This window comes from Heterocephalus glaber, unplaced genomic scaffold (assembly GCF_053883595.1).
Source record: "Heterocephalus glaber isolate CG9 unplaced genomic scaffold, H.glaber_assembly_v1.0 deba00001509, whole genome shotgun sequence".
In the NCBI taxonomy this organism is placed as follows: domain Eukaryota; kingdom Metazoa; phylum Chordata; class Mammalia; order Rodentia; family Bathyergidae; genus Heterocephalus; species Heterocephalus glaber.
Genome location: NW_028258325.1, coordinates 20,268,122 through 20,287,796, shown reverse-complemented (window position 1 = coordinate 20,287,796; position 19,675 = coordinate 20,268,122). Strand labels below are relative to the sequence as shown.

The window sequence follows — 19,675 nt, the reverse complement described above, 5'->3', positions numbered from 1 at the left end:
TACCACTCCAACCTCCATCAAACCATGATCAATCAATTTTGTAATCAGCCAAAACTCTTGAAGGTCAGTTTGGTATTCTAAGCAGATGGTCTGACTTACAGTGGTCCAAATGAGAATTTTTCAAGTTAATGATGATACAAAAGTTATATGCCTTCAGTAGGAACCATACCTCACATTTTTTACCTTTTCTCTGTCCAGTAGAATGTGGCATGTTATTCCCTTCAGATGCTGGGCAGTGGCAGCAAGCCACAGCTGCTAGTCAGCCCTGTGATCACAAAGCTAAACAACCAATACTGTCTTGCCAAGCTATAATGTTAGGTAGGTTAGATGTATGAAATACAATTTTGACTTATTTTCAACTTATAGTGGGTTTACCAGAAGTTGACACCTTGGCAGTTGAGGGACATCTGTATTTGAATTCAGTAGTGGATCTGCCTTTTATTTTCCTTTCAAAAAATAAACACAGATAAAGGCATTGATGGAGGAGAGAGCTAACCTAAGGTCTAATGCCCAAAGCAAAGACTATGGTTTAGGTTTATATGAAGTCAAGCTATTTCAAGCCTATCTCCAAGAGAGGAAAACAAACAAACAAACAAAAGATGGCAATTCCCATTTTTGTTTCGGTTTTTTTTTTTTTTTGGTACCAGGGATCGAACTCAGGACCTTATGCTTGAGAAGCAGGCGGCGGAACCACTGAGCTAAATCCCTGGCCCAATTCCCATTTTTAAAAACAAGTAAAAGAGGACACTACGAGTACCCTAAATATAAGTTAGCAAGAAAATAATAAAGTAAAATTGAGAATCAAAATTCTTATGGTTAGAACAGGGAAAAAATTTCCAAACCATTTCAAATAAGAAACTGACTTTTTGCTTAATCCTTAAAATAATCCTTTTATTTTAAATTGTAACTTACTTTCCATTATCACATTGCATACTATTAATGAACAAATTTATCTTTGTGGTAAAGCCAAAAACCATTCAAGAAGTGGTCTTAGCCACAATTCAAAGCTTAAAGGATGGCTTTCTGCCAAAATGCACCGGAGCCATTAACTTGTCAGCCTGCCTTCACACATTGGTTTGAACACAAGAGCAGACCAAGGAGCTAGTATCTGCTCACTCAAGCCTCGCAGGAGGCCATGGGGCTCTGAAAGGGGAATAAACCACAAAGAGGCACCAGTGTTGATGGTGTAAGATCTGACTACAAGCTTGGGTGGTATTTATATGCAGCCTAATGCTGCTTCTATATCCATCAGAGCCTGTGCTCAGCACATACAAGCAAAATGTTTGGAACTGAGGTTGGTCAGATCACCAAGCAGTGATTAAAAGCACAGATCATCAGTTACTTATAGTGGCAAAGTACTGGTGAAGGAGTGAAGGCCTTAAGGGTCTAAGTGAAACTGACAGCAAACCTTTAGTTACTTGCTTTTAGTGACTTTAAAAATCACTAATTTTAGAGGCCACACGGCTGAGCAAGTGTTACTGGTCTCCTACAAGCTTTGCAGTAGCTAACACCTCTAATGTGCGGATCATGATGATAAGGGCTGCCTAGGTTACGAAGACCAATTTTGTTGAAACCACAACTTCACCCAGGCCCTCACAGGTGTCTGGCCAGTGACTCCTTTGACATCAGGGGGCCAAAACTCCCACCTGCAGACCATGTGAATGCCCCCATTTTATGAACATGAACCCTATGAAGAGCTATAAAGACTGTGCAAGTGCAAACCACTGATCACTTCCAATCCCTTTTCCCTAGGATGCTTTAAACTACCTGGATGCTCTATCTCATAAATGTCCCCAAATCCTATCTTCAGGGAGGCAGATATGAGATCTGCTTGCCTTTCTCCACACTTGGCTGGCCATCTGCACACATTCTTCCTCAAAGTGTTCTGTTTCAATGAGTGGCACACTGAGCAATGAATGGGCAGTAACGTAACTGGGGTGGCACTGAGGAAGACAAGCGTAAGGCCTCCAGCCGGTGTAGATTAACTTCCATAGTTTGGTTCATTTGTGTCATGTATTATCTTGGTACTTCACTGTGCTATAAATGTAAATATGCAAATGACAAAGCCGTTATGTTACACAGTTAACTTACTAGTTTATTGTCTAGTTAACTGCTTTCAATTAAACTTTAATAAAAGTTTTTCTATAGAGTGAGCTTCACAATTTTTTAATATTCTTCTCTCACCACTTCTGCACATGCATGTTCCCTAAAGACAGTCTCCCCTTCTCCACAGTGCCAAAATTCTACACCTTTTTCCTATTCTTGACTTCCACCACAAACAATTCAGTGACAAATGCCATTAATTACATTTCCAAAATCTCTATCTTCATTCCCTGATTCCAGTTAGATGAAACTCTCATTACCACTTACGCCCATAGCTTTCTATATTGTCCTCATCTAGCAGAGAGACAAGAAATAGCAACAGACTATAACTACTTACATATGCTCTCATTTAAATCCCATTAACTGTGAGAGTCAACATTCTATTATTAAATTATTTTTACTCTACAAGGGAAAGCTGAAGCTCTTAAAGTCACAAGGTACTACTTCTGAACACACACTGATCATACTCAGGATGAAGACAGAAAGTCCCACAGATAAATATATAAGGAGGTCCTACACAACTCACTCACCTTCCCTGCCTTCCCTCAAAACAGACTTTTTTCTGGTTTCCCCTAACTCACTGGTAATGTCCATTCACTTTTCCCATTAAACAAACTACTTCTCATCTGGAAATTAATTTTATGTTTCAGAAAAATCCTCGTTAATCTGTAAACTATTTCTAAGCATATAAAAATTGTTGAATCCTGAACAGAAAATATAATAATCCAACCAGAGGATATGAAGAATACTGTAAGACTAAATAAACCAGGAAAATCTGTGTTAAAAGTTCTAGAGATTAGGGCCCAGGATTTAGCTCAGTGGTTCCACCAACTGCCTCGCAAACACAAGGTCCCAAGTTCAATCCCCATTACAAAAAAAAAAAAAAAAAGCTCTAGAGATTAATCAAACCCAAAATCTCTTTGAATTACAAGTAGTAACCTAGCAAAGAAGAAAATGCCAACTTGTTTCCACAATAAACTGGACATGCAAAATGGTATTTTAGCCTACACCTTTTATGCTGGCCAATCTTTTTTAAGTGGTAGACATACACTTTAGAGACATATGGTCAAATTTACAAGCTTGAATGAACTATGATAATAGCAAGTAATCTGTTAAAAAGGAACACAGACAACAGAAACAAAAAATTATTATAAAATTATAGCCTTATAGTATTATTTAGATCAACTATTTAAAAATGAACAATTATACCCAAATCTGAAATGCCTAAAAAGTTAATTCTGCAATGGAGGAAAAAATGTAAACAAGCTGGTATTAACAGTACAAATCTTATAACAAAAAGGGAACACTACCACCAAGTACAAATAGCTAAAGTAATGGTTAATATCCTTACCTTAATGAAGTTATTTTTCCCATGAGAATGTCCCACAAAGATACAGTGGTACAGGTTACTGTCACTTGCTCAAAAAACAAAAAATGTTCTTTATGAACCATGTTAACATTTCAAAAAAGTAGTAAGTCCACTCAGGAAGCTGAGGCAGCAGGACTGCCAACTCAATGCCAGCGTGATCTAAACAGCTAGTTCAAGGCCAGTACAGACTATACTCTAAGACACTGTCTCCAAAAGAAAAAAAAAGTGGTGATTCACATTTTCAGATTCTGTGAAGAAATGCCAAAACATGGGGCTCTCAATATACCTTATCAGTTCCTTCACATAATTCTGAATCTGTGTTTTAAAAGCTCTAGAGATTAGGGCCAGAGATTTACCTCAGTAGTTCCGCTGCCTGCCTCACAACCTTAAGGTCCTGAGTTCCATCCCCAGTAAAAAAAAAAAAAAAAGGCACCTGATAAGAAAACTAGCAGATACTGTAAGCAGGTTTCCAATAATTTCACCCAGGAAATTTGTTTTTGTAATAATAATCTACTAAACCATTATGTTTAAACCAATAATGTGGTTAACAAAATAGTTACCTGTACTTTTGAAAATATTGGTAGTTCTGGGCATGGAGAAAAATTTAAGATCAAAAAGATAAAATTAATTCTAAGTACTGTATAAATCTCAACTTTGCAATGAAAATCCAAGTTGAAAGGAGCCATTCTTAATATTTTCCTCTGAACTACTGTTAAGGTGTGAATGTGTCCTTCAAAGTCCTCCAAAGAATGTGTCAGAAATTGAAACGCCCAATGCAATAGTGTTGGGAGATGGGGCCTAATGGGAGCTGCTTAGGTCACAAGGGCTCAGTGCTCATGAGTTCTTTAATATTGCTGTCTTCATGAACAGACTGATGTTACTGGGGGAGTGGTTTTGTTATAAAGCCGAGTTTGGCCCCCTATTACATTCTTATGTGACCACTTGATGCCTTCTACCACGTTATGACACAGAAAGAACCTTGCCATATGTGGCCCCTCAATCATGAACTTCTCGGACTCTAGAACTACAAGAAATAAATCTTTAATTTAAAATTAATTACCCCTTCTGTGGTACTTTGTTATAAGACATCTGCCAATGCCTTGGTTTGGTTATAGTATTCCTCAAGAATTAAAATCCTGGGCCAGGGATTTAGCTCAGTAGTTCTAGCTCCTGCCTCACAAGCTCAAGGTCCTGAGTTCAATCCCCGGAACCAAAAAACAAAGAAAAAAGAAATAAAATCCTACTGGTCTGGCCATTAGCTCCTTCTCTCCCCCAGTCCAATTCTCAATTCCATGCCTCAGCCCATACCCTGTCCTATCCACAATAAAGACCAGGCATGGGTGCTGGCAGAGGTATACAGGCAAGGCTGACTCTGCCTCCTCTTTCTGTACAGTCAGTGTAACGATACAGCCGATGTAAGGCCCAGAGGCCAAGAAGCTCTATTTTAAAAGAGAAATACTACTTGTGCTGGCTCAGCTCTTTTAACTTTGGACATCATTCTAAGATTGAAGATTTATGCTATTTTCATAGCATCTTCCTGACTAACCCTTGTTGGTCAGCTTCTTTTTTTTTTTTTTTTGGTATCAGGGATCGAACACGGGGCCTTGTGCTTGCGAGGCAGGTGGTGGCACCACTGAGCCCACCACCACTGAGCTAAGTCCCCGGCCCAGCTTATTTCTTACTTGATCGGCTCTGTAACTGAAAACTGATCTTATTAATGCTCACATTATTATTCCTTTGCAGGCAGAATGCAAAGCAAATTCCTTTGTTTGTTCAAGTTGCAAGTAATAGGGAGGAAAGGAAAGAGTGAGAAGGGAGCTGGGGAGTAAAAAGGGGACAAGGAACAAAGAGAGAACACGGAGTCAAGTGAGCAGGAACAAAGGACAGAAGAGAAAATGACTCTGAAGGAGTGTCAGAACCACCAAGTCAAAGAGAAACAAAAGAGAGCACTGGAGGATCTGGTGGCCATAAAAGGGCAATTGTCTACCTCCTAGCAAACCAAATCTGGTCAATCCCAAATATGGAAATGTTTTAGCTGGAATACACAAGTTTTCTCTTCTGTGAATATAAGCACAGATCATAATCTGTCTTTCTCTATAAATAATTTCCCATTTGGATATCCACCCATTGTGAGAAAAGTCTGCTGAATTATTATGTTAACTATTTCTAAGTTTTGTTTCCCCAAAGCCCAGGTCTTCCTAATTAAATATGAACAAATAAACAACAAACCACTTCAGCACCTTAATAGTGCTTCTACAGCTTCAGTCTCCACAACTATGTGAAACAGGAACAGTAGAGAGCTGCTGTGGCATGTGGGTTAATGAATGCAAAATACTTGGTAAGGAATCCTTCAAGCACATAAGTCACTAAAGGCTAATGTAGTACACACTTGGATTTTTCAGATTTGAGAAATCTCACAAGAGTTCATTGATGACAAATTTGTAGAAACTAAGATCATTTGAAAATAAAAATACTTCCTTTTATATCTAGTCATTCTCTCCATTTGTAAATTAAGAGATTGGTAAGAACGTGGCCATGATAGGGCAGATGTATGTCTTAAAAACCTAGTATTACTGGGCCGGGGATTTAGCTGTGGTTCCGCTTCCTGCCTCGCAAGCAAAAGGTCCCAAGTTCAATCCCCGGTACCAAAAACAAAACAAAACAAACTAGTATTACCAAAAGTGTGTTCATTTGACAAAAATTTACTGAGTGCTTGCTATTCAATGTCCCAGAAGCCACAACCTGTTAATGTGGGGAAAGTAAATTTGGAAACTATGGCAAGGATTGAAAACTGGCTCCCTGAACAGGGATGGGCTGTGTGTTATGCTTGTAGTGGATGCTATTCCTCCAGGTCACCTTTGCTTCACAAATATGCATGCTCTGCCCCATCTCTGATCCAGGTTAGAATTTTTCACTCACAAATTAGTTTTCCCAAAGGAATTTCAACAATAAAGAAACCATAATATAGCTAAATTGAATGCATATTTCATTAATGTAGTGCTTAGCTGCTACCACCAAACATACATACACACACACACACACACACACACACACACACCCCTCGATCACCTTCATCATTACCATTATGACAAACAAAACACAAGAGCCTTTAATCAAAGTAAAAGGTTTTTTAAAGAGTTCTATCTTACTTCCCATTCCAAGTTTGACCCAGGATTCCTCATAACAATTAGGGGGTAGGAGGAAAAAGGAGGTCCTCACCACTATGATTTCCAGAGTAACATGTTTACAGTCACTATTTTTAAAGATTACATACCGACATGATAGTTGTTCAAGCAATTCTCAAAAAAACCTGGTCAAGGGGCCGGGAAGTTAGCTCAGTGGTTTCACTGCCTGCCTCGCAAGCGCAAAGACCTGAGTTCGATTCCCGTTACAAAAAAAAAAAAAAACCTTGTCAAGAAGGTCACTCAGGGTCAGCTTTAGCTTATTTTGCAATTCCCCCACAATGGGCTGAGACTCACAACACTTACTCCATCACTAAGGAAAACTGCTCCTAATCTAAGCAATAGGGTAGGCATTTTGAAGTAAGAAGGAACACATATCTTCCTATTCATCTACAAGCTTTCTTCATAATGCCCTAGCAGTTCTGTAGTGTGAAAATGAAAAAAAAGTAAATTCACTCTATTTCCTAGAACGATGTATTTTTCTCATTCCTTGATTTTCCTGCCAGGTACTACTGGGGTAGCACATTTCACTTTTTCAATTAGGTTCATATCTGAGTGTTCTATTAAGAGATATGACAGGTCCCACAGACATCCAAAACCATACGACTTTTCAAAGTAAAGAGATATTTGTTCAAAACCTTTTTAAAAATGTAGTTATGTACTTATTTATTTTGGTTTTTTGAGGCAGGATCTTGCTATATATTCCAGGCTGGCCTTGAACTTCCTATGTAGCCCAGACTGGCCTCAAACTTGTGGTGACCTTCCTGTCTCAGCCTCCCAGATGCTGGGATTAGAGATGTGCACACTACCATGCCTGGCTTTAAAACATTTCTGAAGTTTTATTATATTCAGAAACTAAACATCTTTTTAAAAATAGTCTCACAGCAGCTAATCCTCATACCTGGAGGGTGATACTGACTTTTTTTTATAACCAAGTATAGAGAAGTCATGTCTAATAATGAATGCAATGACTTAGGCTCTTGCTTCAAATCTTAGATACGGAATTGGGGGTGCTCCCTTTAGCTACCGATCTCAATTTCTGGCCAACTAAACAAGAATGTATTCTTCTTCTAAACCACACTCTAGGAAAGAAAAGTCTGCTAAAGGAAAAGGACACAGCTCTAAAGAAACAAATGCCATTTCACAGCTCCCAAAAGAATGTCCATGGTGAAGACGAAGTGGGGAAAAAAAAAAGATCAAGGAGAAAAGAAGAATCAGTCCTCTTAAAGACTAGATCTCTTAGCTGGGAGTGGTGCAAACCTGAAATCCCAGCACTCGGGAGGCTGAGGCAGGAGGATCGCTCCAAGTTCAAGGCCAGCCTGGGCTACATAATAAGTTCAGGGTCAGCCTGAACTACAAAGGGAGACCTGCTTCAAAAAAAATCAAAAAAGATTGGATCTCTTAAAGATGAAAATCCGAGCAATTTTACTGAAGAGTATAATGAACCAGACAGTCTGGGAGAAGGCAAGGGGCAGTTGGCAGATGAGGAGAGTTTAGGAAAACAACATAACAGAAGAAGTGTGTGTGTATGTGTGTGCACACGTGCACACGCATCCTCGTGCACCTGTAATCCCAGCACCTGGGAGGCTGAGGCAGGAGGATCACCTCCCTGGGTTACAGTGAGTTCAAGACCAGCCTGAACTACACGGTGAGACTCTTTCTCACAAGAAAGGAATTCAACTCTTCTCTCATATGCTCTCATTCACTACCTCCACCAGCATATGTCTACACACGACAAGCAACCATCATCAAAAGTTACCTTGCTAACTGGAAAGTTATTACATCATCTTCTATAATTTCAAAATATGGCTTCTAAAGAACATATCATACCCAATTCAGAGAAGAGAACTATGTACTTTAACTTAGTTTCCAAGAACTTGCAAAGATGAATTATGCTTATTATCTTTTACCCTCCTCTTTTGGCAAAGAACTTTTCCATTTTTTTCAACTCCCAAGTGCAGAAAGCTAATGTACAAATTCCATTGCTGTGAAACAATTTACCAGAAATCTTCATCCCCTTTGTTTTCTAGGGAGGAAGAAACTGCATTTCAGACATACTCTTAAAACATGTGTGCTGATACTGCCCTCCTTTGAAGTCTTATTTATTTGAAATTATTCACCAGAAACTCTGTGATCAACCTCAATAGATCAATAAAACAAAATATCTGCTGTTATGAGGACACTGTGGTAGCCTAGAAAAATAAAAGTTTAACAAAAGCAGAAGCTTAAACATTTGATTACTTTAAATATTTATAAATATATATGAAGGATCCTTAATTTGTATTACATTGAACTTACCTTTGAATTAAAGTGGCACCTGTTAAATAAATAAATATACACACGAGTTTTTGTACTTTTAACTACATGAATCACTTCCATCAATGCAAATTGCTCTATAATAACTAAGAAGTATTGTAAAATTTTTTTTTGTACAAGTAAACTCAGGGCCTAGTTACTAAGGCAAACAAACAAAAGACACTCACAAAGCAGGAAAAAATAAACAGGTTCATACTTAATTATCTATTCCCTGCCACTGACTTGGTAATACCTATCTTAGAGAGTTGAGGACTTGTCTGGCTGAAAGGTGTAGCGCTTTCCGGTTTGTTCACTACTAAAACTCAGGTCTCTCTGCAAGACCTACACATACCTTTAAAACTAAAGTTTTAAAAAACTATACGGAGCCATGCATGGTAGTGCATGTCTATAATCCCAGACGCTGAAGCAAGAGGACTGCTAGTTTCAGGAGCAGCCTGGACTACATAGTGAGTTCAAGGCCAACCTACACAGTGAGACCCTGTCTCAAAAAAACCAAACAAAATCAATCTATATTGGATTATATTTCCTAGTCTTTTCTTTTCCATTCCATATAATGGGGTAGAGGGGCTTAACTGAACTCCAGGATGTGCGATCACTGGTAGTTTACACGTTGATAAACACCAAATTGCATGCCAACAAGCAAAATAGGAGATCACTCTACTTAATAAAACAGCCTCAGTTAACACCACTCAAAAGCTACTACTGTTAGGCTCTCCTCTTCTACTCGCTATAATAACCTTTATTTCAAACAAAACAGATGCAAAGGGACTCTTGAAAGTGATGTCGAGAATACAGCATACCATTAGAAGACACAAACTGGAACTCATTGTGCTCGCTTATTTTCAGCAAGGCAAAACAACATAAAATTAATACCACTTAATAAAAAGAACTACAACTAGGAAAGGCCAGGTCCTGATGGATTCACTGCCAAATTCCACAAGAACTTTAGAGAAAATCTAGTACCAATTCTCCTCAAACTCTTGAATGAAACTGAAAGAGAAAGAGTGCTCCCAAGGTCATTCCTGGTTGCCAGCATTACCCTGGTTCCAAAACCAGAAAAGAACTCAACCAAAAAAGAGAAGTGAGCTGGGGATTTAGCTCAGTGGTGCCGCCACGTGCCTCGCAAGCGCAAGGAGCCAAGTTCAATCTCTGGTACCAAAAAAAATAGAAAAGGGAACTACAGGCCAGTCTCTTTAGTGAATACAGATGCAAAAATCCTCAACAAGTTACTGGCAAAAAGAATGCAACAAATAATCAAAAAGCTTGTATATCATTGACCAAGCAGGATTCATACGAGGGATGCAGGGATGGTTCAACATATGCAAATCAATAAATGTAATACATCACATAGACAGAAGCAAGGACAAAGGCCACATGATCATCTCAATTGATGCAAAAAAAGTCTTTTAAAATTTAACATCCACTCATGATTAAAAAAAAAAAACCTGAAGAAAGTAGGTATAGAACAACCTTCTCTCAATCTGACAAAAGCCATTATGACAAACCAATGGCTAATGTAGTAGTAAATGGAAAAACGCTGAAAGCTTTTCAGCTTTTCCTCTAAAATCAGGAAAAAGATAAGAGATGTGCACTATCATCACTCCTGTTCAATACAGTTCTTGAAACATTAGCAAGGAAAATCAGCTGGAAGATAAAATGGGTAAAGCTCTTGGAAGACAAAGATGTAAGCAAGGACTTTCAGAATAGAACGCCAACGGTCCAAGAATAACAAATGAATTCATATCAAACTAAAAAGGTTCTTTTTTACCAATCAAAAAATGGGCAACCAAAATGAACAAAATTTTCTCAGAAAAAGTGCGAATGGCTAATACAAGAAAAAATGTTCACTATCACTGGCCATTAGAGAAATGCAAATTAAAACAACAATGAAATTCTATCTTACTTCAGAAAGAACGGTTATCATCTAGAAATCAATAACAAATGTTAGTAAGGCTGTAGGGGAAATAAAAGGAAACTTTTACATTGTTGGTGGGAGTGTAACTGTTAAAACCACTATGGAAATCAGTACAGAGAATGCTCAAAAAACTAAAACTAGAAATTCCTTTTAATCTAGCTACTTTATTTCCCTTTTAGCTATCTTCCCAAAAGAGTTAAAGACATCATATTATAATGATATATGTATAACCATGTTCACAGCAGCACAATTCACAATAACTAAATCTTGGAAGCTGCCTATAGGTCCTTCAACAGATGAGTAGATAAAGAAACTGTGGCATTTATACACAATTGAATACTACTCTGCCATGAAGAAGGATAAACTGGAATCATCTGTAGGAAAATGGATGCACAAAATGGATGTCATCTTATTAAGTGAAATAAATTGGACACACAAGCTTAAATAGCACATGATTTCTCTTACATGAGAAACCCAAATATACATAAAGAGCAAAATAAAAGATAGATAATAGGGGAGAAAAGACTTCTAAAGGAATTCTTGGGTGGTTTTTTTTTTTGTACCAGGGATAGAACTCAGGACCTTGGGCTTGCGAGGCAGGCACCAGAACCACTGAGCTAAATCCCCAGCCCCTACTTCTTAGTTTATTAATCAAAATATTGTGGTTTTATTTCTGCCTTTTGTGACGTTTGTGGCATTTGACAGCTTTTTTGAAAGCTTTAGACTTTATTCTCTGTTCATGATACTATAACTCTGTATTTTTGTCAAGTAAATCAACCTTTGGACAGGGGGGCTACCACTTCTGAGAAACTCTGTGACTATAGGAGGCATAAACTTAGAGAAACTAAAAAATTAACCCAATTTCAACACATATGTACATATATTTTATTTCAACTTTTCTAAAAACTGAAATACAAACATTTTTTAAAGCAATACATTATTTTCTATATTCAGGACACTAATATTTTCTATTCTAAGACATGTTTTAAGGCTGGTCATAACCCACTGAACCTATTTCTTGACCCTGTATTAAATAGGCCAACAGCCAGATGTGGTGGTGCATGCCTGTCATCCCAGCACTCTGGGAAGATGAGACAGCAAGATTACAAGTTTGAGCCTAGCCTGAGCAACTGAGTGTCTCAGCAAGACCTTGTCTCAAAAAAAAAATTTTTTTAAGGGTGAGAATACAGTTCTGTGCAAGGCCCTGACTTCAGTCCTCCATACTGCAGAACACATGGGGGAAAAATGAGTGAATAGATAAAATAAATGGCCTGAAACCTACAAATTTGAAAAACACAGCTTTAGAGAAATCAAAAATCATCCTTGCAGAGTCGGATGACCATAAATAAATTACAAATGTCTAGCCCACCTTCTTTCACTGATGAGAAAAGGGTCAAAGAATTAAAAACATCAAATAATGATGGCGTACTTTATTCTGTGAAGATCACAGGCAAAAGCCCAAGAGTCAGTACAGGAAAAAACAAAATAGTACCCTCCTCCAAAAAAAAATCCTAATTTGGTATTTAATATTCATCATATATTTGTTAATCTACACTGCTTCCTGTTCAACTCTAGACTAACCATGTGTACATTACTTAGCAATGTCAAGTATGTAAACTGAATGGTTATATACTTATGTTATTATATTTCTATATATAAACTGATATTTTTCCAGGTCATTTTCACCGTCAAGATAATAAAGCAAGCATTAGATATGAAACAGGCTATTTGATCCTTAAGTTTTTAACTACAAACCTATAAACTTCCAATAAGAACAGTGGCTGGGGGCCCGGAGCTTTAGCTCAGTGGCACCACACCTACCTCGAAAATTCAACGTCCTAAATTCAATCCCCGGTGCCATGGGGAAAAAAAGAAAAGTGCTTGGAAGCCAGGCACAGTGGTACCTACCATGTGCCTGAAAGGCATCACCGAGAGGCTGAAGCAAGTAGATCACAAGTTTGAGCCCAGCGTGAGCAACTTAGTGACTTAACAAGACCCTGTATCAAAATAAAATTTTTTTAAAGGGCTGGAGATGTAGCTCAGTACAAAAGCCCTGGGTTCAATCGCCAGCTCCGGAATAATAATAATAATAATTATTAGGGGTTGCGAACCCTGGCTGTGTATTCTCTCTGGAGTTCAAACCAAACAATAGAGTACCAAATGCTACCCCAGAAAGAAATTTTTAATTTGAAGAAATAAGTACCATAGAGAAATATATTCTGTAAACAATGCATTGAACACTATCTTTAAGCCATTACATTTGGAAATGCCTTTTTGGCAGGCAGATACTACTATGTGCTATCAGATATAAACTTCTGGGTTAAAATCAATGATTGTTTTGGCTAATAAGTAGATCACTCTACCTTGGAACATAATTAGACTATCTTATGGACTAGACTTTAATACAAAACAGTTTTATCTTAGCTTTAAAAATTAAATTTCATTAAGAATTTAACTGCTGACATGATGAAAGGATCTTAACACAAGGAAGCCTGATAAAAATCATGGGCTGCACCATCATATTTCTATTCAATTCTTCTATCCATTACTTAAACTTCTATTTTCCCAACATATTTCCCTTATTACATAAAAGGTAAACAATTCTGCACTTTATATAACATTTATGAATTCAGCACTTTCAGTTGGTCCACTTCTATCATTCTTCAAAAAAAAAACAAAAAAACTTTTACTATCAACCATAGTAAAAAATTGGGTTTCTAAGATTTTGAATTTAATAAGTTCTGACTACATTACTCAGATAAATTTTATGCATATAAACAGCTAAAGAATTTCTGGTGGCTAAATTTATTACAAAGCCTAGTATTACCACTCCTAGTAATTACAAGTAACAGCAAGACTACATATAACATATGAATGAGCATATACAAACAAATAGACAATAGTCACAATATTATTTTTTAAATCATGTATTTTCATCTAAGTGAAAATTCTTTGTAAAAGAAAAAACTGTACTAGAAATGGCCCAAATAAGAACTGTTTTGTTGGTCACATGAATACTCCAACTTCATGAAGAATTCATCCATTGGTTCTGGTTCAGGCTACCATGAACTGACAGCACTGCTGAGAACTAATCCATGACGTAAACCAGAAAGATAATTACACACTAAGATATGAATAATCTCTAAAGCACTTGGTGAAAGAAATTATAGCCCATTACTATTAAAACCTAAGGAAAATATTTATCCATGTCTTCCATAACTGTATCTCAAAAAGGAAAAAAATTCAAACATAAAACTAATTTTTAACAAAATACCACCCTAAATCCATAATCACATCTGAATCTAAATTTTAAAATATTCAATAAATATAGACTCATGAGTGTTCATTCCACTCGTGACCTTAGGGTCACTAGGAGAGTTCTAAAGCATACCTTTTAATCCACGCCATGGTACTTCAAGAACATGTTAAGTCACAGCTTGGAACACTTCGATGCACCTCAAAACACCTCAGCCAGTATCTGTATCACTCTCCTTTTCTTTTGAGATCATAATGGTTCCGAAGAACTATAATGCTTCCATCTGAATGAGAGTCTCATAATTTCAATGACTTAAAAACAAAAACAAAAAATAAGGACTTAAGTGTTGGTATGTTAAGCCACTAGTGCACTGTGTCAACTGCTGCCATGACTAAGAAAAACAAAGACACTTTGGGTAGCACTGTGCAACAGTCATTTTTTAATGTGAACCTTAATAAGAATAAGTGTCTGTCCTTGCTTTATAGGTCTTTCTAGTTAAGCCCCACAAATCCATATGGCAATTATTTCTTCAATTTTCTTAAGAAACAAAACTAACCTAAATGACAGGTCTGAAGACTTGCTAGGTGCCAAGTCCACTTCTGAATGACAATTATTCTATTCTAAGTTCCTAAGAGCTGGAAATAACCTGCATCCTTTTACTAAAGGAAATCACAGTACAATTTCCTTGAAATACCACTACTCCTGATGTTAACATTACTGAATCATTTAATTGCATGGAAGTCATTCAATCAAAAAACAGCACCAGTTTCTAAAGCTTGTACTTGTTAATAAAATGCATATAATTGAACAGATAGTTGGCAATGATATCATGAGATACATATTCAGTTTTCAATCCCTGTTTCTGGCATATAATTCCTAAAATCCTTGGACTCTTCAGTGATGTGTCTTTTTGTATGCTAATGAGTTGGCCTATGGCTGGCAGCTTCCAAGTAGCTTCTGCAAGGGGACTGGTCATTTGAAAGACCTGATAGTCTTAGACTTTTGGAACTTTCAGCCCCACCCCACAACCTCTGGGAGGGGGAGAGGGTCTGAAGATTAAGTTGATTACCAATGGCCAATGACTCAAGGATGTATAGGTAATGAATGAAGCCTCCATAAAAATACAAAAGGACAAGGTTTAGTAAGCAAAGGCAAACATGTGGAAGTTCTTGGACAGTGTGGAGTCCCCAGAGAGAGCACAGAAGCTCCTAGTCCCTTCTTTCTAGCCCTTGCCCTATTTATCTCTTCAGTGGGTGTTCATCAGTATCCTTCATAATATACTGTACAATAAACCAGTAAAGGTAACGGAGGGTTTTCTCAAGTTCTGAGCTGCTGTAGGAAATGAATGGAACTCAGGTGGGGTCATAGAAGCCCCAGTTTATAGCTGGTCTATCAGAAACACAGGTAACACCACCTGGTGCTTGTGATTCATATGGCGGGGATGGGGAAATGGCATCTTGGGGACTGAGCTTTCAATCTGTGGGATCTGATTTCAGAGCTAAAGTGAACTGGAGAACAATTAGTGTCTACTAGAGAGCTGCTGCTTCGCTTGGTGTAAGGGGGAAAACCCCACATACTTTGGGTCACAGAAGTCTTCCATGCTAATTGGTTAGTATAAGAGAAGAAGAAAATTATTTTCTATAGAATGGCTAACCATCAAGTTTTACTGCCAAATCTGATTGTCTTGGCAGGTATCTGTGTCTCTCTTTACTCTGCCTCACCATTTCTATATAAAAGCACTTAAAATACTCCATTATTAAGATACAGTAATAACTTTAAATCTAAGAATTTACACTGCTGTAGCTGCAAGTTTAATACTATGCAATTATCAGGAAGAATACTTACACAAAGTAAAACTAAGTGATAACTTCTCAAGAAGTACACACATTTAACTGTCATAAAACAAATAAAATTACTTGAGGATGAGTGATCAGGAAAGTTTTTAAAAAGCTAAGCCATAAAGAGGGATCCCAAGGAAAATGAGAAAGGTTCTGTTACACTCTAGGCATACCGAATAGCTGAGGCAAAGGTTAATACACAAAGAATGGAAGACAACTAAGTTTCTGAGCTAGGGCCAAAGAACATGTGCTGAGGAGAAAGTGGAACTACTTCCTATGTGAAAGGATAGAGTTAACTGATGAAACTACTTCAAGGCCAGTGTCAGAAAAATGACATATTGCTAAGATTTAGATTTTTGTAGGTTGTGGGGGAATGCTGATTACAAAATGCAGACCACTTTTCAGAACGCTGATAATGGCAGCAAAATTACATGAAAGATCTTGATCAGATTAGAAATCAACTAATGAAGAACAGAACCAAGGGACCTGGTCCAATGAATTCCCTCCTTGTTTGCAGCCACTGCCATCTTTTTTTTTTTGGTACCAGGGATCAAACTTTGGTCCTTGCACTTGTGCAACAGGCGGCGAAACCACTAACCTAAATCCCTGGCCCTGCTGCCATCTTTCCCCCTCCCCCCATTAAGTTTATTGGTACATTTCGGTATACAATACAGTTACATTCATCACTGGGATCTTGTACCATTACATGAGTCTCTTGGTTCTTATTTTTTTTCCCCTTCCCTTGCCCTCCCTTCACCCCCTCCACCCTTCCCTATGTGCAAAGACCTTGTTTCCATTTTTTTCCCTCTTCTCATATTTTTTCCTTTCTCTTTTTTCCCTTCCCCTAACCCTCCCAATTCCCGTTCTTTTAGACTTTTTCTTCCTGTTACACAATATCAGTTATACATTTTTTAAATTACAATATCAAGATCTAGGAGACATTACCACAAATTTTACAGAATTTAAAAGGATATAGAAAGCATATTACAAAAATCGTTTTTGAAATAAATTTGACAACTTCTAAGAACTACCTTGGAAGACAAATTAATAAAACTAACTCTGGAGGAAATATAAAATTTGAATAGCACCTATTAAAAAAGTATATTCCTAGCTTGAAAACTTACCTATATGACAACAGCAGGCTCATAAACATTTTAACTGATAAATTATATCAAACAATTAAAGCAGAAAAAAGAAGGAACACTTCTCCCCTCATTTTAGGAACTCAACATTGTGCTAATCCTAAAGCTAGATAAAGATAATAGAAGAAAAAAGTATGAACACAGAAATTTGTGTAACAAAACAAACTATTAGAAGTCAGATCTGGCAGGATGTAGAAAGTGGTTTTGTTGTAGGGATGGCAGTGTTGGTTCAGCATTGGAAGATCCACCCCTAAAAGTCATCATTTTAACAGAGGAAAGGAAAAAGCCATATGATCCTGTCACTAGTTGGAGAAAAAGTATTGGACTAACTTCTACAGCTGTTCATGATAAAAGCTATCAGGAGACTAGAAGTAGAACAGAACCTTCTCAACAGATTAAAGACATGTACTCCATACTTCCAGCGAGAATGCCTTATATAAATGGAGAAGATACAATGCTTTCTCCTTAAGGCAGGGAACAAGGGCAGATATGCTCACTCTTTATCTGCCCATTAAACTTTGAAACCTAGGCCCCACCAAAATAGTCTGGCAATAAAATGACACAATTAGGATAGGATTGGCACGGTAGAAGCAAAATCTTTATATGTAGATGAAATGATCATCTACAGAGAAAATACTAAGAAATCTCTAGGAGCCCCTAGAACTTGTACTTGAATTTAGCGGGATTAGAAAACCCAAGGGTATATATAAAAATTCAGGTCTGTGTATGCTTGCTATAAATGAAGAATTGGATATTGAAATTTAAAAGTTATGTAGGAGTACAATGGACCTAGAATAGTTAAAAAACAAAACAAAACAGTGTTGGAAGACGTTTAGTACCTAATTTTAAGACTTCTTCTAAAGCTACAGTAAGCAAGGCAGTGTTGTTGTAAGGAAAGACATATAGATCACTGGAATAAAACAGAATCTAGAAATAGAACCACACATATATGGTCCACTGAGTTTTGAAAGATTATTTAACATTAGCATTTTATAGAATATAAACTCAATTCAAGAGCCGAGGAAGAGATAGTGTTTTCAGCAAACGGCACTAGAACACCTGGTATCCGTATATAAAATATTAACCTCAACCCTTTATTTCCATACATGAAAATATTTGAAGGGATCTATGAACCTAAATAAGAAACCCTAAAAGTATAAAACTTTAAGAAGAAATTATAAGGGAAAATGTTTATGAATTCAGGGTAGGCAAGAACTACCTAGTATACAAAAGACATGAGGTATAAAAGAAAAAAATTGATAAATGAGATTCCATCAAAATTTAGAACTTTAAATGACATCATTAAAATGAAAAGTAGTCCTTAAACAGACCATATTTACAATGCATGTAACCTATGAGCAGAATATATAAAGAATTCTTAGAGCTCATTAACAGACAACCCAATTAAAATGTAGACATAAGAAGATGATAAATAGCCAGTATAGCACAAGGAATGGTACGCAACTCTAGAATCAGAAAAATACTAATCAATACAATAATAAGATTGAATTATACACTCATTAGGGAGATGAAGTTAAAAGGGGTTTTTTGGGGGTTTTTGGGGGGGTTTTTTTGGTACCGGGAATCAAACTCCGGTCCTGTGCTTGCAAGGCAGGCGGCAGAACCACTGAGCTAAATTCCTGGCCCGAAGTTAAAAGTTTTAAAAGCCTTGTCATGACTTTTTCTTTTTGTTGGATTCTCCCCCTTTGCTTTTAATTTGTCATGCCCAATGGATTCATTCTGCTGGGTTTCCTGGGGTTGTGATCCTCATTGTCTTCTCCTAGAGTATTGTCTAACACTTTTTGGAGTGCTAGTTTGGTATTCATGAAGTTCCTGAGGTGCAAGTATCTTATTTCTCCATCAATTTTGAAAGATAGTTTTGCAGGGTACATCAATCTGGGTTGGAGGCTCTTTTCCTTTAGGGCTTGAAATACATCACGCCAAGCTCTTCTTGCCTTGAGGGTTTGCACTGAGAAGTCTGCTGTGATTCTGATGGGTTTTCCTTTGTATGTGATTTGTTTCTTTTCTCTCACTGCTTGTAGAATTTTGTTCTTCTGTTGGATTTCTGGAACCCTATTATATGCCTATGTGTAGATTTTGGGGGGGGGGGGGTTACCAGGGATCGAACTTGGGTCCTTGCGCCTGCACAGGCGGCGAAACCACTGAGCTAAATCCCTGGCCCTGTGTAGATTTTATTTTTGATCAAGGCTATTTGGAGTCCTATATGCCTGACTTATCTGTATGTCAAGTTCTTTTCCCCTCCTTGGGAAGTTTTCTGCCATCACTTCTGTGAACAGATATTTTTATGTCATCTGCACTCTCCTCTTTCTTCACTGACTCCAATCAGTCTTATGTTATACTTCTTTGCATCGTCTAGCAGCTGCTGGATTGATTTCTTGTGTTCCCTTACAATTTTAAAGCAATTTTTCTTTTCCTCCTCACTAACTGCAATCTTATCTTCTGTATGTGAAATTCTATCCTCACATTGGTTCATTCTGCTGCACAGACTTTCAATGGAGTTTTTAATCTCTTGGAAATCTGTTTGTATCTGTTT

General features: G+C 37.4%; 1 protein-coding gene and 1 pseudogene across 8 annotated transcripts in view; both read right to left on the bottom strand.

Moving 5' to 3' along the window:
- The window catches only part of Rbpj (recombination signal binding protein for immunoglobulin kappa J region), a 242,224-nt gene that overhangs the window by 58,047 nt on the left and 164,502 nt on the right, over positions 1-19,675 (bottom strand). For 3 of the 8 annotated variants that reach the window (XM_087187425.1, XM_013073133.3, XM_013073134.3), the window contains exon 2: positions 14,277-14,452. The exons of the other annotated variants lie outside the window; for them this stretch is intronic. In XM_087187425.1, the coding sequence (XP_087043551.1) occupies positions 14,277-14,293 (17 nt within the window). In that variant the 5' untranslated portion in view covers positions 14,294-14,452. The remainder of the gene's footprint in view (positions 1-14,276; positions 14,453-19,675) is intronic. 8 annotated transcript variants of the gene reach the window in all.
- Positions 4,780-4,903, bottom strand: LOC147825084 (small nucleolar RNA SNORA51; annotated as a pseudogene).